At 37.0% G+C, this 24,438-nt stretch overlaps 1 protein-coding gene and 3 long non-coding RNA genes across 5 annotated transcripts; 3 read left to right on the top strand and 1 right to left on the bottom strand.

Moving 5' to 3' along the window:
• Nucleotides 1-4,742: 4,742 nt before the first annotated feature.
• Nucleotides 4,743-8,435, bottom strand: LOC126587660 (polyphenol oxidase, chloroplastic-like). 2 transcript variants are annotated; one of them, XM_050252748.1, is made up of 2 exons: nucleotides 8,380-8,435; nucleotides 4,743-6,691 (listed from the first exon to the last, which is right to left on the bottom strand). In XM_050252748.1, exons 1-2 carry the CDS (start codon nucleotides 8,406-8,408, stop codon nucleotides 4,888-4,890), a joined length of 1,833 nt encoding a protein of 610 aa, XP_050108705.1. In that variant the 5' UTR covers nucleotides 8,409-8,435; the 3' UTR covers nucleotides 4,743-4,887. The 2 variants fall into 2 exon arrangements, with proteins under 2 accessions (XP_050108705.1, XP_050108706.1); XM_050252749.1 differs by having other exon boundaries at nucleotides 4,743-6,492; nucleotides 8,181-8,408.
• On the top strand, nucleotides 7,379-7,823 carry LOC126587667 (uncharacterized). The gene is made up of 2 exons (XR_007611146.1): nucleotides 7,379-7,423; nucleotides 7,593-7,823. It is a non-coding gene; the product is annotated as an uncharacterized LOC126587667 (long non-coding RNA).
• A 175-nt stretch (nucleotides 8,436-8,610) lies between the features above and the next one.
• Nucleotides 8,611-9,594, top strand: LOC126587669 (uncharacterized). The gene is made up of 2 exons (XR_007611149.1): nucleotides 8,611-8,736; nucleotides 8,885-9,594. It is a non-coding gene; the product is annotated as an uncharacterized LOC126587669 (long non-coding RNA).
• A 6,612-nt stretch (nucleotides 9,595-16,206) lies between these two features.
• LOC126587666 (uncharacterized) lies at nucleotides 16,207-17,280 on the top strand. The gene is made up of 3 exons (XR_007611145.1): nucleotides 16,207-16,384; nucleotides 16,525-16,643; nucleotides 16,973-17,280. It is a non-coding gene; the product is annotated as an uncharacterized LOC126587666 (long non-coding RNA).
• Nucleotides 17,281-24,438: the final 7,158 nt, after the last annotated feature.

The following is a 24,438-nucleotide window of genomic DNA, read 5'->3' as shown; positions in this document are numbered from 1 at the left end:
GACATTTCACATGTTAAACTAATCTAGTTTTACATATAAAGGGCATACATTATTGTTTGAGCCGTCTCATATAAATGTTATATGCTTAAACGATAAAGTCCAAGGAATATGTGATTGGGAGAATGTAATCTAATGAAGTTAGATTCATGAGACCATTCTTTCGTAGACACATCCTAAACGTTCCTGATCATAGGATTGTCAATTGGGCGTTGACAGTCCGTTAAGATCAGTACGTACTATGTCTTCTCTCAGGGAGAGTGATTAGTCTCGAGTCATTGGTGTGTGTGACATCAAGACAAGTACGTAGGTGCTCAATAGAGAATGAGTTCACTGAACGTGATCAACGAAGAGTTCTTATATTCCATGTCACATGAGAACTCATGGTTGGGATAATGCAAAGTAGTCATTTGACCTGAGGCATCACAGTTGTCTTGTGGTTAAGTCCTTGATCTTTGATTATGTCAAAGTCACCCCCTCGGGGTGTCCACGACATCGTTGGGGTTAAGCCACTTAGCTATGGAGACAAGTGAATGCGCAACAAGGGATCTCTAACCTTCAAACAGTTGAGGGAGAATACTCTATGATATGATTTGGAATCTCTGGCCAGAGTATGAATGAGATTAGGGAATGCGTTCCAAATCACATTCAAGGAAATCATATAAGCACATGAATCACATTGGATAGTAGACATGAATAAATAAACTATCATACCAAACAATGTGGTCAAGAGTATTAGATTAGAGAAGGACCGTATTGCATTTGTAATCCCAAACTGAATAGGTTCTCTATCCTCTTCTGATTAGCTTGGGTAACCATGATATGCTGCTAGGTGTCACTCATGGTTTGTGGAAGCCCTAAACGTGTGTAATCACTAAAGGGAGAATTGAAAATAGTTTCAATTCACAATCGATGTAAAATGGTTTTAATCGCCCACTACCTTGCTAAAAGGAACCTAATGGATCGCACACCATAAAAGGTGGAGATTGAAGATTAAACGGAAATGAGTAAGAATGATTAAATGGTTTAATCATTTATTTATGGCAAGGATTAATTAATATGTTAATTAATCAAACGAATAAGTTCGTTAAAGACTTCGGGATAGTTTTGGACCTTAAGGCCCAATGGGCTTCGAACGTCAAGCCCATTAACTTAAGTTGTATGACAATTTAATGAATGAAGATTCATTAAAGCCCAAAAGCCCAAAATCCCCTAAATGGCCGGCCATAGTGTGATGAATTAGGGTTTTGGTTATTTAGGTCACTTAAAGAAGTGACTATATAAATGACTTTATAACTAAATATTCATTAAGTGTTAAAAGGGTTTATTTTGGGGGAAAATTGGTGAGAATTGTCTCTCCATTTTCTCTCTAAAGAGGCCAACACCTTGGAGGGTACATCTAGCAATCCTACTACTCCAAGGTCACTCATTTCTTCTACAATAAAACCTTGGTGAAGAGACTTAGAGGTTCCCTATTTTGGGAACTTGGAGAAACCTATTTTTCCATCCAAATCCATGGATCTAAGAAACAAGGAATGAAGGCCCTATCTCTTTGGGTGATTAGCCTTTGCTTATGCAAAGAGGAATCTACAAAGGTATTTTTCAACTCACTTTGTTTTTGAGTTGATTATTGGTTCACCAATCTACTAGGCTTTGAATTTCATGGTCATGTTTTGTTTTTGAGTACATACAAGCATGATTCCGCCTTTAATTGTTAATTGCATGCTATATGATGTTGCTCAAATGAACATGTTTTCACAAAATAATTCCTTCAGGTCCGTGTGGGCAGATAGGGAGAGTCTGGGAACCGAGACGGGCTCGAGTTTGGAGCAGTTAGTGTCGGTGGATCATCAGTCCGTGTGAGCAGAAGTGACTGATTGTTTTTCCATCGATGCCATCGTGACCGGGAGCTGAAACGAAAGACATGGGTTTTGTAGTGACTGTGAATCTGCAAGAAAGTAAATAACACAATATGTATCGTGGTTCACCCCAAGGTTTGGGCTACGTCCACACTGATTGTATTTCTCTGACTGTATGTATGGATTACAAGGGTGAGGGGGAGTCCGCCAGAGAAAGAGAGAGTTTGAAAGGGCTCTCTGTTTGTGAGCATGAGAGATTGAGAGAGATAAGCTTTGTGATGGTGAGAGGGCTTCCCCTTGTGAGGGTGAGGATGCCCTTTTATAGAATAAGGGCTCTTCCCCATTTTGCATATTTGCCCCCTCCTTTATTACATAATTACATTTGAGTCCCCGAGTATTTATACGATGTCTAAATACGAAGGCCCTAAATATGGTACAAACACAAATGTATGAAATAAATTGACATTGTGAGTACTAATTAATTTTTTTTTATAAAACACAATTATTTAATATATTTGAATGACCAAATGATCTATAATTCAAAATAAATATTAAGATATTAAATATAATTATGAAATTAATAAAGTAAAGATACATGACCTCGTGAAGGATGCATGTATTATTAAAAAAAATATAAAAACAAATTGAAAAACGATGCCGTTGTTGCCACCACTTTTGCAATGATCATTGCCACCACTTCTGCAATGATCGTCGCCACCATCACCAAACCCCAACACCCCATTACAACTCATAAAAGCACATCAAAAGAAATTTATAAAATAAAATTACTCGAATACCAAATTTCCCCTTAGTTTAGGTCACCAATGTTTAGATTTTATCACAACTTTCATTCCAAATTTACTTTTTATCCGTTGTTTTGTTTATTCAAATTTACTTTGGCATTTCAATTAGTATTAAAATCTAATTTAAATTTTAGTGTTCAAACTAGAAGAAAAGAAAACTAACGAAAATTTCAAAAAAACTTTAGTTTTAATGAAAAATGACAAATAAAAATGTAGTGAATAGTACCAGGAAAAAGTAAAAATGTGTTTTTTTATTAAAAAATGAACAGTACCGAAAGTGTTGCAATTCCGTAGAAGAAGTGTTCCATTTAATATTTAATATCAGTTTTTCTCTTTATTCTTTTATTGGGATTTGGTTGCATCGTATCTCCATTTTTCTTGGTGTTGTATGTTCATAAGGCCTGTGAAACGTTGGCATGTAGTGCAGGGTACTCATTTTTTGTCTCAAAATGCATAAGGCATGTAGATATGTAGACTAAATTTTATAAACTAAATAACATGAAAGTTGATGATTAGATTATTACTTAGGGTAATACTAGGGAGACTAAATTTGGAGAGAAAATATACAAACTAAATGATGTGTCACCAATAAAAATGAGCATGTTTATCAACACTTAAGTAATAAATCAATCATCAACTTTCATGTCCTTTTATTTATCCTAAAAACTACCAATTCTACGTGGCGCACAGACCGAGTAATGAATAAGCTAACTACATCCTTCGGTTATGTGTGGGGCATCACAACTCGTCGATCGAGCTTGGTCGGGGAGTAAAATGTGTTGATGTTGTGTTGAGCACGCTGTTAACGTCTTGGTCTTGCAACTACGGCCGAGGAATGAACATGTCTTGGCCTTCAGGTTCTAGAGCCTGAAGACAAGGCTGCTAGTTCTACGAAGTTCAATATTAGATTCGGCTTTCAACGTGCCGAATGTAGTAACCTGGTAACACCTCACTTCGCCGAGAAGGCTAATGAGATGACCTCTACCAACAAGGACTTAAAAATCCTTGTCGACTGGGACTTGGATAGGTAATCAGTCGATCGAGAAGCAGTGCTGTTTATCCAAACTGAAGGTGTTCCTTGATCGGTTGATTCTACGGCTCTAGTGTTGTTTATCTAAACTGAAGATGTCGCCGGTTGCCTTCACAGTGTTATTTATCCAAACTGAAGATGTGTCAGCGGAAAAAAGAAAATAAAAATCTCAAGGTTATTGGGAGGTTTTGAGTCGAGCGAGAGTTTGCGCAAGGCAGTTTGTGTGTTGAATTGGAGAGAGATTGAATGTTGTCCGCGACTCTATATTTGGAAGCAAATGTTGTGTGGTGCGGCCAGATAATTTTGTAGAGTCCAACTGCAACTCTAATTCGCGGAACTGAACTTGATCCACGTCAAAAGCCAAGGCATATCCTTCAAATTGATCTGTGGGATTTGTTCCTTGACCTCTCAAACCTAATTAAAGTTAGGCTTATCACATCACATTAGAAACCAAACCTATTTAGGCTTCTTCATAATCTTTACCATCATAATCTTTACCGATGCATGCATCCTGATCCTCACCATACTTTGAATAGACAATAATCAGTTTGCAACACACCACTTATCAGTCAACCACACTGATCTCACCCACACATTCACATGCAAAAACATCCAAATCAGCTTGAATTGTGCTGCCATGTTTCCAGTTGGAAATACATATCTCATCTTTCATAATAAATTATTATTAAAAGATAATTATGATAAAACACCATAACATTTTCCTTTAATAATAACAAAATGAATTATCTCCACTTTTCATCTGACGGTGTGAAACTATGCTCACTCAACGACCTTGATTGCATGAGCTGATGGTGTAAATTTGGGTCCAAACACCTTTAGTTTCCAAAATTTAATATACAAATTTAGTCTCCCTAGCATTACTCTATTACTTAAGTATTGATTAACGGACTTATTTCTTATGGTGACACATTATTTAGTTTACAATTTTAGTCTACCTAACATTACTCTTTTGAAATTGTCTTGTCCACTGACATAATTCTATTCTTCTTATGATCAAAACTTCAAATGTTAGCAAGTCGCACGTAAAGTCGCTTCTGAGAGAATGTGCTCACATTGTAGTTGAAAGATTATGTGGCTAGCAACATTACAAATTTAATTTGGTATAATTTTAAAATATAGATTGAGGAAAAAAATGATCACATTAACTAGAAACTGAAAAGGTTTCAGCACAGTTTGTTCAAGCAAGAAACTCAATTTTGATGCTACCGATCTTAACAGCCTGAGCGCCGTACCTGGGCACTAAAGTCACCACCACACTATCATCATCTTCAGCACCCAAATCCTCCAACAGGTCCGTTAACCCCAACCTTAAACAACTCTTGCTCTTTTCCTTCTGCTTATGTGGCACACTCACAAAACTCCCAGCAAACTCGCTCTTGTCGGGTCCACTCGGTGCCGCATCCTCATCGTCCACGTCATTCACATACACATCATACTTCACAGCCACATCTTTGTCAAGCTCAATCCCCTGAATCACCAATATCTCCTCCTCATCCTCTTTCTCCTTCTTGCTCCTCTTCTTCGGCTTCGGCCTTGACACCACCGTACTTATCTTCGTCTCCAAATTTATTGGAAAATCTTTACCCGCCACCACCTTCCCTGATGACGCCGTCTCAGCGGCCTTCGCCACTCCAGCCGCCTTTGCCTTTCTCGCAAGCTTTGTCCGACGTGGCGTCGGCCTAGACTTGAGCCATGGAATCTCAACATCTTCATACGTATACCCTAGCTTTTTATTGTCAAGAGTGTCCCTCACCGTGACCCTAACAAGCTCAGCATTCTCGTCATAAAACAAAAACCCCGTATCCAACCAATCCTTATCGTTAATATCTTTATTTTTAGTCCCTATACTTTTCCAAATATTCCACATTCGATCTATATTCGAATGGTGCGAAAAAAATATTGGATCCCTTCCAGCGGAGTAAAAATTCCCCATGTCTTCAAAATTAGGTTGCGTGTTATCTCCGGTCCATAAATGAACCGGACCATGTGGGGTCGTTTCGATTGAACCGCCCCCTGGATCTGGTTCAGTGCCAGCCCTGTAGGGCGAACCAAAGAACAACAGCGGTTTCTTGGAGTTGGAAACCATCTGCCTATACATGATTTTGAGGTTGGCGTCGATTTGAGCATCCTTGGACATTGTTTCATCCGTGCCGTTGAAGTCAAGATCGATGAGAGTCGGCGGCTGATGGCTGGCAGCGCGGAGCTCGTCGTAAAGCGGAGAGTCTGGGTTAGCGAACAAGGCAGGGAGTTGCATGCCAGCTGGCGCGTCCCAGTTCCAAAACGGCAACGCGAAGGTCGGATCGTCTATGAGTTTGGCCAAGATTCTTTCGTAGAAGTATAGGTAGTAACGATGGAAGGGGAAGAAAAGCCAGCATTGATGGATTTGGAGCTCGAGGTTGGGGAAGCCGACTTGGTCGTACGCGCCGTCGCAATAGGCACAGTGGAGATCGGCTTGCTGGGTGAAGCTACGCGGATCGTCGTCCGGGAGGGCTTTCATGAGCTCGATGGCTTTTGAATATTTTTCGATGTAGGCTTTATCCACGGTGTGAGCTGCCGGCCTGACGCGGAGTTTGGTAGGGGAGGGGAATTTGAAGTCTACGATTTTTTGGGACGTTGGCGGGCAACAGTTGGTCGGGACTGCTCCACTTGGAAAGTCCGCAGGTCCGCATTTGGCTAGGTCAGGCGGCAACACTGGCTTTGCAACAGCGAAGGGGTCGCTGCCAAGACCAGCCACTCCACCGTAGAGGCTTCCGAGACCTATAAGTACATTTCTTCTGTCTAGGTTTACTGGAGAAGGGTTTTCATGGTCGTGATTGTTGGAGCTAGTGGAAGGGTTTTTGTTTTGGTCACTACTATTATTTGTGGCTTTGCATGAGACAGCTTGTAAATTGGAATGCCTAGGGTTTCCAAATGAGGATATTCGGTGATACTTTTGGGAGAAAGGGGAGAGAGAAGTTGTGGGGATGATACTTGTGGCGGAGGTGACGAGTGGAGCTGATATAGAAGCCATGGTTACTTGACTCTGAACAATACGTTGTATTGGCTTTGCTTTTATAATGTGTTCTAGGTTTTACTTTTCTTTGCACAGGTGGAAGGCCGTACACACGTGGTCGGTCCTTAAGGGTTTGACGAGGAATAGTACGTAGTCATTTAGTAAAGGACCAGGACGAAGCTAGAAATCTGTATGGATGGGAGTTTTGTTAAACAACAACGTCACAAAATAAAAAGCTAGAGAATTTACTAAACAAATACTTATTTATTAATCTATAAGATTTTTCATACAAAATACTACAATATCTCTTGACGCGTGTTCATGATTTGAAAGCTTTGCATGGCAACTTCATTACCAATACCATCAAATATCTCTCTATATAAAAATAACCATGTTATCATTCATTTATTTATCTCCCATCCAATTTCTCAATCAATTCTTCGAAAAGTTCATGGCTGAAAATGCTCTTTCAACATTGGCAATTGCAATTGAAAGAGTTAATACTAATGTCACAAGCAAGTAAACAAGTTATATACCTTACTAATGTCACAAGCATGTACATTTTTTTTGTTTGCCAATAAACTGAGTAGGGCATCTGCCCCCTCTGAGCCCAAGGTGGCTCCGTCCCTGTACAGGACAACCATACACTATAGCACGTGGCATGTATTTAGAGATCGAGAGAGAATTGGGTAAGGTTCACGAGGGATTGTAGTTTCAGAAGGTGAATTGGTTTTGGTCTTCTTGTGTACCAATAATATTTACTTAGTCATTTAGTGCAGGACAACCATGCACTATAGCACGTGGCATGTATTTAGAGATCGAGAGGGAACTGGGTAAGGTTCACGAGGGATTGTAGTTTCAGAAGGTGAATTGGATTGTAGTTTCAGAAGGTGAATTGGTTTTGGTCTTCTTGTGTACCAATAATATTTACTTAGTCATTTAGTGCAGGACAACCATGCACTGTAGCACGTGGCATGTATTTAGAGATCGAGAGAGAATTGGGTAAGGTTCACGAGGGATTGTAGTTTCAGAAGTTCAAGCGGTTTTGGGCTTGTTGTGCACGGCTATGGGTCTGCTGTCCCGGACTCTCTGTCTCATTTGTGTCTTATTTTTAATTTTTTAACACGTGTCTTTTACTTAACGTCAACATCTAACACTGTTAAATTTTAATAAAACAAATTAATAAATAAATACAAACTAAAAACCCAGGCATGGAGAGAGCCATACGGCTTCTGTGCTCGTCCGCCTTGCCATCGCAAACCCAGCAAAGAGCAAAGTAGAAAAATTCGAAAATCAAGCTGAAGAAGAAGATGACGACGATGTGTTGGTGAATAAAGAGACCGGCGAGATCGGTGGCTGGAGCCCACATGTTTCTGCAATTGGGAGCTAAACGACCGATGCTCTTATTTTTAACTGCCAAAACCAGCCACTCCACCGTATAGGCTTCCGAGAACTATAAGTACATTTCTTCTGTCTAGGTTTACTGGAGAAGGGTTTTCATGGTCGTGATCGTTGGAGCTAGTGGAAGGGTTTTTGTTTTGGTCACTACTATTATTTGTGGCTTTGCATGAGACAGCTTGTAAATTGGAATGCCTAGGGTTTCCAAATGAGGATATTCGGTGATACTTTTGGGAGAAAGGGGAGAGAGAAGTTGCGGGGATGATACTTGTGGCGGAGGTGACGAGTGGAGCTGACATAGAAGCCATGGTTACTTGACTCTGAATAATACGTTGTATTGGCTTTGCTTTTATAATGTGTATACTAGCTTTAAATGTCGGATGATGGTGGCGGTTAATGAGATATTTTGTCGGATAAAAGATATCCAGCACATAATTTAGTTAGTATCAGATAAAAATCAATTTCTGTCGTATATAACCGACAGTTTACGGTCGGATATTTACTGTCCTTAAGGGTTTGACGAGGAATATTACGTAGTCATTTAGTACAGGACAACCATACACTATAGCACGTGGCATGTATTTAGAGATCGAGAGAGAATTGGGTAAGGTTCACGAGGGATTGTAGTTTCAGAAGGTGAATTGGTTTTGGTCTTCTTGTGTACCAATAATATTTACTTAGTCATTTAGTGCAGGACAACCATGCACTATAGCACGTGGCATGTATTCAGAGATCGAGAGAGAATTGGTTGGGTAAGGTTCACGAGGGATTGTAGTTTCAGAAGTTCAAGCGGTTTTGGGCTTGTTGTGTACGGCTGTGGGTCTGCTGTCCCGACTCTCTGTCTTATTTGTGTCTTATTTTTAATTTTTTGACACGTGTCTTTTACTTAACGTCAACATCTAACACTGTTAAATTTTAATAAAACAAATTAATAAATAAATAAAAACTAAAAACCCAGGCATGGAGAGAGCCATTCGGCTTCTGTGCTCGTCCGCTTGCCATCGCAAACCCAGCAAAGAGCAAAGTAGAAAAATTCGAAAATCAAGCTGAAGAAGAAGATGACGACGATGTGTTGGTGAATAAAGAGACCGGCGAGATCGGTGGCCGGAGCCCACATGTTTCTGCAATTGGGAGCTAAACGACCGATGCTCATATTTTTTAGTTTGCTTTTTTTCCAGATCTGATCAAATCATGATAGCAATGTTATGCAATTTTCAAGAGGGAGAGATGCACCTGGGAGAGAAACGGTACGGTGACTTCTAAATCACCGTCGAACAGAACAATTCTCAGTAGAGACTACTAGAGAGAGATGCACCTCACCAATGAAAAATTTAACTGCAAAAATTCTGGGTATCGGGAGTTGAGGGGTGGGTCTTGGCAGTCTTCAAACCATATGACTTAGATCCATGGTCATTTTAGTGTTTATTTGCAAAATGTATTCATTCATTTTCTTCACTACAAACGATTGAATTAATGATTTTAGAATTTGTCTAATTTTTTACATTGATTATTTATGAATGTTGAATGGAAATTTAGACGATTCAAAAATCATTGATATACATTACAAAATGAACTCAACAAAATAAGTGTCAAAATATGTATAAAAAATGGACAGCGTGAATGGCTTGGAATTTGGAATAGGTTTGAAAATTGTGCTTTTTGTAGCAAATTGTAGCAAAGTTTGCTTGGACTTTCACAACCGTATAAATTAAACTGTTCGCTTTGTTGGGAAAAACAAGTTTGCCGCTGGTTTTGGGTTCCAAGATCGGCCAATTTGACGGCGCACTTTTTGGCGTTGAGAAGCAGTACGGAGATGTGCGGATTAACTTGGATTGATACTCCTCCATCTTCGTTGGTTCATGTATTGAACAAAGATGGCCTTCCTTGCCATCCTTAATATTTTTTGTTCTTCTTGCAGTGGAAGGGGTGACGCCTTGCTCTTGGTGCAGCGTCTGGTGTTCTGTACCCTCCTCTTCTGCTTATGTTTGTATTTCCCCTCATTGCCCCTTCTAAGTGGGCTTCCTATTGTTTTGGCTTCGGCCCTGGTTATGAAATATTTCCAATCTTACCAAAAAAAAAAAAAAGAAGAAGAAGAAGTGGCCCTAGTTTCCCTTTGATTTTTCAAGCACGGTGGGAGACTGGTCATAGTTTCTAGATTGATGCTTTAATTATAATGTTATACAACGTGTACGCTCAAATATTTTTATCAAAATATTAGTTTTAGTGTTATCAAAACAATAATGTTATTCTTACCATGTTTTTATATCACAATTATATACCACCTTAGATGGCATATGATGTAGACAGCCACATCATTTAAATTAATAAGCATTTAATTTCAAAATGTTAATCAATAATTAATAAAATGATTGTTAATTAAATGATAATTATGGTATACAAGGAGTCTCCTTCTTCCTTCCCCTTTCCATTCTGCTTTTTCTTCCTACCACTTTCTGTTTTTTTTTCATGCCAGTTTTTGTATTGATTTCTATTGATTTCCATGATTATGGTCAATCTTTATAGAATTTACTCGTATACCACAATCACCATTGATTTCTATCTCTAGACTCATGCCCCGTAGCCCTAATCCTCATTCCCCTTCAAGTATTTTGTCTCCAATCTTCTTTGGTACTCCATGGTTGTTCATCTCGTGATTTTTTTTTATTATTTCATTAAGTAACGCCTATTAGCTTTCATGCGAATTAGGAGTCAAAATCAAATTTGTCTATCGGATTAGGGTTCATACCCAATTAAGTTACTAACGCCAGAGAGATTTTGAAGTCTACAATTTTCCTTATTTAAGTGTTTTAATTAATAAGAAAATTGAAATTAAACGATTTAGCTTGTACAAATCATCTGCCACCTAAGATGATAAATAAATGTGGTAAGAATAGCATTACTCTTATCGAAATTATAAAAAAAAAAAAAGCTGATTCAATATTTAGTTATTAAAAAAAATATAAAAAAGTGATCAAGTAACTATCCAATACCCATGTATTGGGTGCTTTGTTTGAAATTTTTCAAAATGATATTGGGCTCGTTTGGATATGTTTTTAAAATAACTGAAAGCGTTTTTAGAGAAAATATTTTTTTGATTCCAAAAGCACTTAAAGTGCTTTCTGCAAGAAGCACCAGTTATGTGCTTCTTCCTGGAAGCACTTTAAGTGTTTTTCCAGCATTTACTTGCTTTTTTACTAATGATTGGTTCTAAAAACATTTTCACAAAAAGTGTTTTCAGTCATTTTAAAAATACATTCAAACGAGCTCATTGTTTTTCCTATTTTAATCGAGTGTGTCGTTCCCTGTTGAGAATGAATCTCATATTATGGAAGGAGGGGTCTTGCATGGATGGGAGGAGGGACCTTGCATGAGCTTATAAGTAAGTTGGGTTACTCTCCATATTGCCAAGAGAAATTTTATTTGGACCTAGTTTTCCTCTCTCTAAACCCAACTTTAATATTTTGTTACCTAAACTCTCTAGTTTACCCTCATAAATTATAAACATAAATAAACTGGAAAAAGAAAAACTCATCAAACCCATTTCCCGACTGTTCTGGCGTCTCTTCCCTGTATTTGTTGGGTCTATCTCCCTCTCGACTGTTTTTTTTCCCTAATATTCTCTATGTGTTCCCCCACCTCTCCCACACCCACCAATTCTTTGTGGTGGCTATTCCACCCAACATCCAATGAATCTTTCCATTTTTCTTCTATTGCGCGTGATAGGGCCTTGCTGTTAATAGGCAAAACCAAGCGGCATCGTCGACTCCGTAAGCGACTTGTTGGAGAAGTCCAAAATGGAGTCAAAATGATTTTGTATTGGGTCGGGTTGTTGAAGGCAATGGCTGATTTAGCAATCTCGCCTAACTACTTCTATATGCAGGAGAAGGAAAAGGGAGGGAGGTCTGAAGTGGTGGTTGAGTGGTGGCAATGTATGTGGGTTCTATCTCGGTTGAATGGGCATAGAAAAATATTTAATTTTCAGTTTCTTATTTTATTTTGTATAAGGGATAATATAGGAATTACATAAAAAGTTTTTTTATAGCTGGGTGTAGAAATAGTATTGTTGGGTCTAAATAAAATTACCCTATTGCCAATTAGTTTTATGGTGAAATCTTAACTTTGTTCATGCTTTCAGAGTACGTTGTTCCACATGTGAAGTCAAACATCCACACGCGCTGCACGTCACCCCGTTGTGTTGTTTACGTGTTAGGCTTGAAAATTCATCACATATAAAGGAACGTGTTGAGAATAAATTCCACAATTTATAAGTAAGTTGTACTACTCCGTATATTACCAATTAATTTTGTGGAATTCCGTCAAAGCTGAATTTGACGGAACAAAATAACTTCAGGTTTGTTCTTAACTATAAAGTCAGTGATACACTAATTCTGGTTTGTTTGTTTTTTCCTTCCTTCTTAAGGAAATTCCCAATCCAACCAAAAAAATGAAATTCCCAAGAGAATAGTAGCACGAACAATCGTAGCTTTCTTCTTCGATAAGCCTTGGGGAAACAAAAAAAGGAAAACCAGACTTCAACCCTAATTTCTACCAATGCCGCAGCACTCTCTATTTTCTCTCTTGCTCTATATCGTGGTATGTCTCTCTCGCCGTCCTCTGTTGCTCAAACTCACTATCTCCAACTTCCTCTGTATGGTTCCCGAGGAAGATGGAAAAACAGTAGGGGCAATAAATTGTGACAAGGTTAGATTTGGGTATTAATCTGGTAGGGCTACAATTCTCCAATCCACACCCCTTTCATCTGTGCTAGTGTTTGAACCCAATATTAGATAACCGGTCCATGCAATCGATGTCGTTGAATGAGAAAAATTCTAGGCCGTGGGATCAAATATAATGATGTGGATTAAATATGAAAAATTTAAAGAGTAATGCTATTCATACCATGTTTTGTACCACATTTTCATACCACCTTAGGTGGCATTTGATGTGGATAGCCACATCATTTGAATTAATCAGATTTTTAAATTTAGTTGATTATTTAATAAACTAATAATGAAGAAAAAACTAGTTAATTAAATGATGATTGTGTTATACGAGGAGTCTTTCTCGTTCATTTCCTTGGGTTTTGCAAATTTTTCAAATGATGTGGTTGTCTACATCGGATGCCACCTAAGGTGGTATAGAAATATGGTATAAAAATATGGTATGAATATCATTACTCAAATTTAAATGTTTATCTTGGTTGAATTACCATGATAATGTTGTGGAATTATCTTTTGCATAACGGAAGAGCGAGAAAAGTCCAAGGGTGTAGGGAAGTTGTGTGGTTGACTACCGCTATTTTGATGGTATAATCTGTAGAGTAATATTACATCTAACATCTATTTGTATCATCTTTCTAATAAAGATAAGGACCATCAATGCATAAATAATTAAACAAATATATAATAAGAGTATGATTTTTGTAACTAGAATAGGAGAAGAAAGACTTCAAGATGGGATCAGCCAAATAATTAGCGTCAGGATAAAAATATTGAAAGGAAAACTAATGAAAATTGCTTGAAAATTTGAGTTTTAACGATAAGGACAAAATAAAGAGTAAAGTGAATAGTACCATGTTTGATTTTTTAATATAAAAATATAGTTTTTCGTTAAAGTGAACATTACCGAGAACTTTTCGTTAAAGTTTCTGATAAGATAATATTGCAACAGCTGACATGAGACAATGATGGTATAAAGATGGCTACTACGGCCAAACTACTACATATGATTCCATGCATGCGGTACAAATCAATAGCTGCCGCAATCATGTGGTCATTATTCCAACAAATCAATAGCTACTTCCATTGGATTAGGATTGCATGCGCGTGGTCATTATTCCATTGGATGGATTGCGTGCAAGTTATCTTTATTCAAACAAATCACTATTGACCATATATTGCAATTGGTTAATGCTAGGCAAATTGAATTTTTACATCAAATAATATGATTGCTGATAATTGAATTATTATTTAAATATTGATTAATGTGTTTATTTTCTATTTATGACACATCGTTTGATTTGTAAATTTGGTTTACCTAACATTACCAATTGTAATTTGTATAAATGGACTGGTACCTAACATTACCAGTTGTAATTTGTATAAATGGACTGGTCCCAAGAGCACATGCTACTGCTCAAGAAGTAAAGTTCTTATTTGCCCCAAAAAAATCATGGTTTTTTAATTGATGCTCTCATTTTAATTTACTAGCCCCTTACTTGGCCTTTTTTATTTATCATTTTATACATATTAATATTTTTTTTGTATAATATATTAGTTTTAGTTTTATCAAAATTAAAAATAAATAAAAAACTTAGATTTAGTTTTATCAAATTTAAAAAAAAAAAAACTGACTTAATATTTAGTTATTGAAATTGTAAAAAAGTGATCAAGTATTGGGTGCTTTGTTTAAAAAATTTCAAAATGATATTGTTTTTACCATTGAACCTCTGTTATATACATTGATGGCTAATTTGTCAAGTTCTATGAAGTTGGGATACCCAGCGTTTTAGCATATAACATAGCTTAGTATTACAAGCATAATTAATTAAAATAAAGGCAAATGAAGAGGATAGGTTAGTATTACAAGCATAATTAATTAAAATAAAGGCAAATTGTAATAGCCTGTCTCTAAAAATGACGATTTTATAATCTTAACACGTGAGTTTATGAAGATGCCCTTCGAGGTAAAGTGTTGACTTGTGTTGACTACCACATCGTGTCATGTGAGACTCATCTTCTTGGCGTATTCTCGTTTTACTTGTCACTACAGACGCATGGGCGCAAACGGGACATGATTTGGAGCTATAACGAAAGAGTTATTAACATTTAAAGTTAAGGACATTTTAGTAAATTAATTAATTTCAGATTATGTTGAGGGGAAAATCTGGAGTGCCGGTGGGTGGCCCAGATTAAAGGAAATGAGGAATGGATGGTGGAGGTGTAAAGGAAAGAAGATAAAAGAAAAATGAGAGGAAGTGTGTGACTAATAAGGAGATGAGAGAGTTAGGATGGCCCAATCAGAAACAAACGAAAGGAGGAAAAAGGAGAGAAGAAGGGAGCGGGGGATCCCTTCGACCCGGTTCCACTTTATGACCCGACCCGATCCTTTTCATCTTCTCCTGTGGTTTTTCGTCGGTTTTTTCCGGCGAACCACGTTATCTAACCCCCTGGAAAATGTTCCACAACCTTCCCTCTACTATTACAACCCAAAATTGTAGAAATTTAGCCATGAAAGTATGAAAACCGCACCGGTGGGTGCGGGAAACCCTTGCCGTCGATTCTCCCATTATTGCAACGATTTTCACCAATTACCACCACCTACAACATCCTCTTGAGGTCTGGAATAAAGCCCAAACAAGTTTTGCACTACTACAATATTAGCTTTAGGTGGCGGATGATGGTGGCGGATTTAGAAAAATATTATCGGATAAATTATATCCGACACATTATTTAATTAGTGGTGAATATAAGAAAAATCCTGTTGGTTATAACCGACATAAATTCATGGCGGATACTAGCGGATATTAGAAAACACCTGTCGGTTATAACCGACATAAATTCCTAGCGGATAATTACTGACAGATATTATAAAACTTCGGTTGGTTATAACCGACAGTATTTTTGAATTGGGGGAATTTAAAATTTTGGGAGGGAATTTAAAATTTTGGAGGAAATTTTGGGGGGATTTTTACCCATATTAATTCATGGCGGATAATTACTGACGGATATTATAAAACTCATGTCGGTTATAACCAACAGTAATGAAAATGTTTTTGTCGATTTTTATTAAAAAAATGTTTTTGTCGGTTTTAACCGACATTAATGAAAATATTCCACAATAAAACCCCTACTTCTCCTCCTTGTGCTGGTACCTTCTCCCTTCCCCCTTCCTTCCCCCTTTTCTCTTCTCCTCATTTCCTTTTCCTTTGTATTTTCGATTTTGACAAGGTCTCTCCTTTATTTGATTCTTTGTTGTTCATCTCTCACAAATGCAGAGAGAGTAAAAGAGATGCTTAGAGCGCTTTCTTTGTTCTTTTTTTTTTCTTTTCATTTTTTCCATTTTCAAAATCGAAATGTTCTAAATTATTTCACTAATCATTGTTGGTTTGAAATGTAGGAGTCTGTCTCTGGATTTGAAAGATTATCTGGACTTACAGTTTTGAAGAATTGGGATTCTAGTGTTACACATATTATTGCATCGACAGATGAAAATGGAGCGTGCAGAAGAACCCTTAAAGTTTTGATGGGTATCTTGGAGGGGAAGTGGATTCTGAGTGTGGAGTGTGAGTTTTACTGTTTTCGTTTTAATTGTTCTTCCTCAAGTGCTTGGACTTTACAATTGTAATGGAGTACAGAAGCCGAAATGAGATATTGATATACATGTTCACATTGCTGATAATTCGTTATCCGTCTGTTTGTGTAGGGATTAATGCTTGCACATAAGCAATGAAACTAGTTGATGAGGAGCCTTATGAAATCAACGTTGACATTTATGGAATCAGGGATGGTCCTCGACTTGGTAGACTAAGGCTGCAGAACAAGGTTAGCTTTTTCTCGAGTTTAACTATCATCATGAAAACTTTAGATTTTCATGGATTCACCATAGGCATTGTTAATCTTGTTAAGTACATAAATAGGTTACACACTTATCTTAACAAAGGTGAGACCTTCTCCATTCCTCATCGAGATGAATCAAGAGAATAACTGTATCAGTGATTGAGAGCAATTTTTTTATGTTTTTTCCAAATTGTTGAGATGAATCATCTGTGTTTTGTTATAATAATCTTACAAATTTGTTGAGCAATTTTTGTAAAGTTAGAATCTTTCGTTTCGGTTGTGAGGTATCTGATTTGGGTATATGTGTTTTGCAGGGCATGGTGGTTGTGGCGGAGGAAGATTAGGATTGACGACAGAGCTCTGGCCATGAACTATCAGCTATGTCTTTCTCTCTCTAACTATGAATTGAATACAAAACTCTGTGTTGATATGGAAAATGAAGCTCGAAATTATTACACAAATGGCGGAAAAAAAAAAAGTTCGAGCGTGGATTTTCACTTACTGGTACATGGCTTTTGAAACAGGGTTGTCTAGACTGCAAAAGAAATCCATGGCTTTTGGAAGAGGGGATGTTCCAAATCTATCTTTTCTCCCTTTCTAATGTTCTTCGAGGGGTTCTTGTGATGCAGAAAGTGGTTTATATATATTTTTTATTATTAATTAATTTTCTGTTGGTTTTATCCGACAATAATTCTTTTATTTATTCTTATTAATAATTTCTCTGTCGGTTATATCCGACACAATTTCTGTCGGTTTTAGAGTATTTTCTATCGAAAAATTCATTTCCTGACGCATACAATTATGTTGCTTATTATATCCGCCACTGCACTCATTTTCTGTCGAATTTTGCTTAATTTCTAACAGTATTATACATTTCTTGTTGGTTTTTAAACCGACACTAATGGGTACTTTTGTAGTAGTGTTGGGGCGTCGGAGTTCATTTAAGGTCGAATTGAGCACACCCAAATTCAAGGGTTCCGTACGGTTCATGGTAATTTGAGGTATTTCTCGGCCAAATTGGCCTTAGTCACAGATATGAAAGTTGCTCCACTCGTTGAGATCTTCATTTATGTGAAATTTGAGAATTTTTAGAAATAATTGGATTTTCCGGCGAATCGGGGCGGCGGACCGCCACCGGCCACAGCGCATGGCCAGTGGGCCCCCAATGTCATTTTACGTTAAATTGGTATCTTGAATTTAGATTTGATGTCTATATGTTATGACTTGATTATGTGAACCTAGTTTAATTAAGGTGCGTTAATTGGTAAAAATATGAAACGACGATCCGACCGTGGGATCGTCACCAATCTTTACTATGTTATAGTACATAATATTTGAGAATCATAGGGACTGACGGATAGGAAATCCGATATACGGATCTTCTTGAAATGGAATTGTAAGTTCGAAGAATAAACGTTAACCGCCACTTTGTTTTGACTATTGGTGGAGATCCAACCGTTGGATCATAATGAAATTTTAGGATGATGTTTTAGAAGCATAATGTGGATCTTTGGAAGTTACTGATTGGAAATCCGAGGATCGAATCTTCCAGATTGAATTACGTAGGGTTGTGGACCCTACCGTCGATCGTTGACTGACGATCAACTTTTGGTCAATGGGGCTTAAATCACTCTAAAACGTTTTTAGGGATGTGTTTTACGTAAATTACATGATCTATTGATAAGAATTCTGAGATGTGGTTTGATAATTGTCCTGGGCGCCGATCGTTAGGAACGCTTCGATGGTTGTGCTAGGAAATTGTAGCACAGACTCCAGGTGAGTGAATCTTTTCCTTCTTATATATATATATATATATATATATATACATATATATATATATATATATGAGATTGACAATTCCACAAACGTTTATAAATTGATTATTGCATATAACTATTGTGAATACTTTGAAGTACTTATGCGAACTACGAATGGCTTGATCCCTATTTAGGGTACGTATGCAGTCTAACAAGACATTAGATGCAGTCATACAATAATTGAGATTAAACAATTGAGACAAAGCCTTGTATGGGGAACTGGGCAAGGTGAAGGAATTTGGTAAAAATGTGAGATTTAACCTTATGAATTGGTGATTAAATGTTGGTCATAAATCAATGTGTAAAGAATCAAGAATTTGAAGTAAGGAAACGTAAGTAATGATAATTAATTAAACTAGTGTCTAGTTGGGCTTGTCACCTATAATTATCCCCGAAAATGAATAATTCGGGAGTAGGACGTTACAGCTTCTGCATTTTTATGCCACATTATATATATATATATATATATATGTATGTATATAATTGGAAATGCTATAACGTGGTTGAGTATCAGATTTCATCATGGTTTATTTATATGTATATTACCTGTACACAATTATTATGAACGATTTGAAGTGCAAAGGTGAACGCAAGACACCCAGGAAAGTTCAGGTGAGTTTATGGTATTAGTTGAAATGATGGGGTTATGGTGACTACATGTATGTTTAGGTTGCAATGATAGGCAACTCCGACATTGTCGTACAGGTTGCCCATGAATTGTATATGTTACAATAGATACAGTTAGAGCTCATAAACTTGCACCCCGATGTTAGTGCTCCCACCCGTGGCCAGGGCACAATCTTTCACATGATGTTCACCTCTCGCATCTTACACTCACCTTGGATCCAAGGTAGGTGCACAGTCATGTCGTAAAGACCACTATAGGTGGTTCCGACTAGTAGATGACCCGTGATTATTCGCACAGTCTTCACGTGATCGTAGCACTTGAGTGTATTTATTTACACCCAGTCCTGTCGTACAGACCACTTTAGGTGTTTCTGACTCTTATGCAGGTATACTTATTGAGCTATGGATAAGTCGTACAGGTCAATAGAGGTGACTCCGACTTATGAGCTAGCATATGTGATGAAATATGTGATGAGCTAGCATATGTAATGAGATAAGTGATGAGCTAGCATATGTGATGAGATATGTGATGAGCTAGCATATGTGATGAGATATGTGATGAGCTAGCATATGTAATGAGATAGTGATGAGCTAGCATATGTGATTAGATATGTGATAAGCTAGCATACAGGTCACTAGAGGTGACTCCGACTTATGAGCTAGCATATGTGATGAAATATGTGATGAGCTAGCATATGTAATGAGATAAGTGATGAGCTAGCATATGTGATGAGATATGTGATGAGTTAGCTTATGTAATGAGATATGTGATGAGCTAGCATATGTAATGAGATATGTGATGAGCTAGCATATGTAATGAGATAAGTGATGAGCTAGCATATGTGATGAGATATGTGATGAGCTAGCATGTGTGATGAATTATGTGATGAGCTAGCATATGTGATGAATTATGTGATGAGCTAGCATATGTGATGAAATATGTGATGAGCTAGCATAAGTGATGAAATATGTGATGAGCTAGCATATGTGATGAGATATGTGATGAGCTAGCATATGTGATGAGATATGTGATGAGCTAGCATGTGTGATGAATTATGTGATGAGCTAGCATATGTGATGAAATATGTGATGAGCTAGCATAAGTGATGAAATATGTGATGAGCTAGCATATGTGATGAGATATGTGATGAGCTAGCATATGTGATGAGATATGGGTAAGTCGTACATGTCATTATAGGTGACTCCGACTTACGTGCTAGTATAGGTTATTATGACATGATTATTGATATTACTGATGAGATGCTGTGTTATGGTATATTTATGATCTTTCTGGAAACTATGCAGGTGTTGTAGCAAGGGGTTATAATGAGGTGTTGTAGCGAGGGGTTATAATGTTTTATATGGTTTCTGTTAAAATTTTATTTCTAAGGCCACTCACCCTTATTTTTTTTTCACCTTCCAGGTTTTATTAGCTAGCATATGTAATGAGATATGTGATGAGCTAGCATATGAGATGAGATATGTGATGAGCTAGCATATGTAATGACATATGTGATGAGCTAGCATAAGTAATGACATATGTGATGAGCTAGCATATGTAATGAGATATGTGATGAGGTAGCATATGTGATGAGATATGTGATGAGCTAGCATATGTAATGAGATAAGCAATGAGCTAGCATATGTGATGAGATATGTGATGAGCTAACATAAGTGATGAGATATGTGATGAGCTAGCATATGTGATGAGATATGGGTAAGTCGTACATGTCACTATAGGTGACTCCAACTTGCGTGCTAGTATGGGTTATTAATCACATGATTATTGATATTACTGATGAGATGCTGTGTTGTGGTATATTTATAATATTTCCGGAAACTATGCAGGTGTTGTAGCAAGGGGTTATAATGAGGTGTTGTAGCGAGGGGTTATAATGTTTTATATGGTTTCTATTAAAATTTTATTTCTAGGGTCACTCACCCTTATTTTGTTTTACCCTCTAGGTTTTATTAGCTGAGCTTTCTTATCGTCGAAGATTCATGGCGATTCTTAGTATTGGAGATTATTTCGAGAGTACGATTCTTAATTCACTCTACTGTACTTGCTTATGCTCTAACGTCACGTGTGAAGTGAGTTCATTTTCGCTTACCAGCGCATTCTGGTATTTAGGCATTCTTAGGTTTAAATTTATTCACATTTTTTCACATCATCATACTTTATGGCTTCGTCGCTCTTTAGGTGTCAGCCAGCACAGCTCGATTTAGAGTACTAGTGGACATCCCGGGTCGGGGTGTGTCACAAATGAAGAGGATGGTTGAACTTGTTAAGTTTCTTAAGTGTGTCTAATTTAAGTGTGTTGTTAATAAATATTTTGTTGTAGGCATAATTTACTGAACAATTATGGAGGCAGAGAGAGAGGGAATATGCGGCATAGAGAGAGAAGAGAGAGATGTGTAATTGTGATGTGTGTTTTATTCCACCTTATTGTACCTTTATTTATATTAGTAGGGAAAGTTAATTCCTTACCCTTTTAGGATTACAACTCTAACATGAAAATATCTAGTCTAAGAGATATGGTAGAATCACATAAGGATATCCTAGATATGTTAGGATTTACATAATCATATTCCTATTCCAATAGGACTGCAACACATTTGTATTTTTTTAGAATTTTTTTGATAATTTGTTGGTATTCTCAATTTTTGTTAACATTGAAAATATAACTGTTCAGATGAAAAACCTATGGAAATCCAACAGCTTGCAAGACGTTGGGCTGTGCTGAAGTAGGCTGGGCTGGCACGTGGATGGGGCCCTCCCTCTCCCTCTTGTTGATTCAAAGGGCGCAGGCCCGTGCAACAATTGGCGAGGCAGCCCATAAAGATCCTGCGAGGTTTACCCATCCGCCATTTTTTCCACTGCTGGAGCACCAAAATTCGGTCCAAAGGCAGGGGTTTCAATTGCAAGGGCAATTTGGCTTCCGCTGGAGGTGCTCTTTGTCAACTTTGTTTTTTCTCTCATTTCAGCTTTTGCAGTAATATTGAAGTAATCACTCCTATTTTATCCAAACTTTTGTTGTCCGTCAATGTTTATCAAAACTATTGGTTAATTTACATATTCAGACTAACCATCTCATTATTTTTAGTATTTTTATCATAAATAATATCTGAAATAGTCATATTTTATTCAACAACCACTCAATTAAAAATTAATTAGTGTTGTTTCTAAACCATTACATCAAGCTTTTGTAGATACACATCAATATTGCAGCGATCCAAGGCATTGTTTTGGTGACGGTAGTACTTTCTACTCCTTGGATTTGGTGAATCGGAAAAGAGAAGAGTTACGAGTAAAAGTCCCTCGCATTGTTTTGGGGAGATGAAGATGATGATCTTTTGTTTTTTAATGATTAATCCACGCAGCAACATATAATTAGATTGTTGGGATCTACTCAAGTTCCATATCACACACTAACATAAAATTTGACAAACGAAACGAAATATGTGCTCTCGAAATCAAAATGAGGGCACTGCTCCAAGAACAGGAAGGGCACCTTGTCGAGGTCGCCATCCGCCGTGAGGGAAAACCGGAAGAAGTTGGACAACAATGATGACATCGATTTGCGGCACCCATATCGGGACATCATACTGTGAAATAAATATTGAAATGAATACTCAAAACTCCTGGAAAGTTCTCGGGACAACAAACTTTCATCTCCTTCAAACATTTCATTTTACTAAGTTTTATGTTTGAAAGGAGGGAAAAAAAGAGGAGAGAGAATCCTACTCCTTATTCAGGAATAGCTATTGAATAAAGAGAGAATGGAGGGGGATCGAAAGAGGAGGGAAGAGAATTCTAGTTCCAAACATAAAAAGGACCACAACTTTTAAATTATCAGCACAATCATCACCTGATTGAAGAGACCATTCACTGTGAAACATATCGTCAATCAGTCTATCTATATCTATTTATATACCACATTTTAAGAGTAAGATTCTCTCACCTCCTATTACCATCCCCTTCCATCCCATCATCTCATACTCTTTTTTTGTTGTCTTATTCTCTATATAAAAAATTTCAAAACAAGATGTATACGTGACGTAATCGTAACCGTTTAAATAAGAGGGGATAGAAGAAAAGAGAGATTAGGAGAGGGGAGAATCCTACTCCCACATTTTTCTTCTTCATAAACAAAAGAGAGGTTCTAGATTACTTGACTCTATGCCTCATTTTTTCATCAAGTATTTGTGATAAGTGGGTTCATTTTCAAGTATTTTAGTTTTTTTGTCAAAATTGAGAAAACTGAAAATCAAACATTAATATGAAAAATTAAAAAAAATCAACATATAATTATTTAGAAATCGCAATAGAAAAGAAAAAAAAATGGAGGTTTGTGATGAAATATATTTTATACTAAGTAATTTAGTATCCTTATGCATGAAGATAATCATTTCGTTCGTTACGGTCATACTCTTTTTGAATTTTTGAACACATTCTCCATAGGGCCTTCTTATATGTTCCTTCTCCAAGCTCGGGTTATGGAAGAAGTAAAAGAAGGAACCGTAAAGAAAGTATTGGTAACAACCGATTTCATTACGAGACAACTCTTGATATTCATATCAATCTATTATGTACCTTTGCATCTAGCATTAGACAATAACTGTCATAGCTTTACCATATTTTTTGTTTCATTTCTTCTGAAACAATCACACACACTATTTTATTATGTGTCTACTACTAGGAATTCAATACGTAATCTTAGCATTCAATACGTAATCTTAGTCAACATTTATATATTTTGATGCAACAACAAGATGTTATTTGTAACAAGTGATTTTGTTAGTTGGTTAATTGGTCACAAGTTAATGTTCGGTTCAGTTTAGTTTTTCTCTCGATTTTTTGCGATTCGGTTTTTTCAATTCTCTTTAGGTTCGGTTCGGTTTTGTTTTTTTATTTATACTTGAATTTTATTTTAATTTATTTTATTTTAAATTTGGAAACACCAAGAACAACACAAGCACATAGTCAATCAAACAACTATCCTTCTCCACAAATCATAGTAATAATTACATTCATTTAGCTGAAATGCAAATAACTAACAAACTCACAAAAATCGAATAAAAACTACAAATTGCTTACTCTTTTTCTTTGGGTTTCACTCGAAAAGTGTCGGTAAAATTTAGGGTTTGCAAGAACACAACTGAAATCTGAAACGGAGGCCTTGTGGCCTATGGGCTGCTATTGAGTTCCAGTACAGAGAACCTTGCTTAATCTCAATCACTGTACAAAGTATCAAGTACCTTTAGCACTGTATTCAAGTATGATTGGTAGAACCAAATTAAAAGCTAACATCAATAACAACTACCAGAGACAAAAA

The sequence above is a fragment of the Malus sylvestris genome, chromosome 10 (assembly GCF_916048215.2).
Source record: "Malus sylvestris chromosome 10, drMalSylv7.2, whole genome shotgun sequence".
NCBI classification, from domain to species: Eukaryota; Viridiplantae; Streptophyta; class Magnoliopsida; order Rosales; family Rosaceae; genus Malus; species Malus sylvestris.
This window is presented reverse-complemented; position numbering and strand designations above follow the sequence as displayed.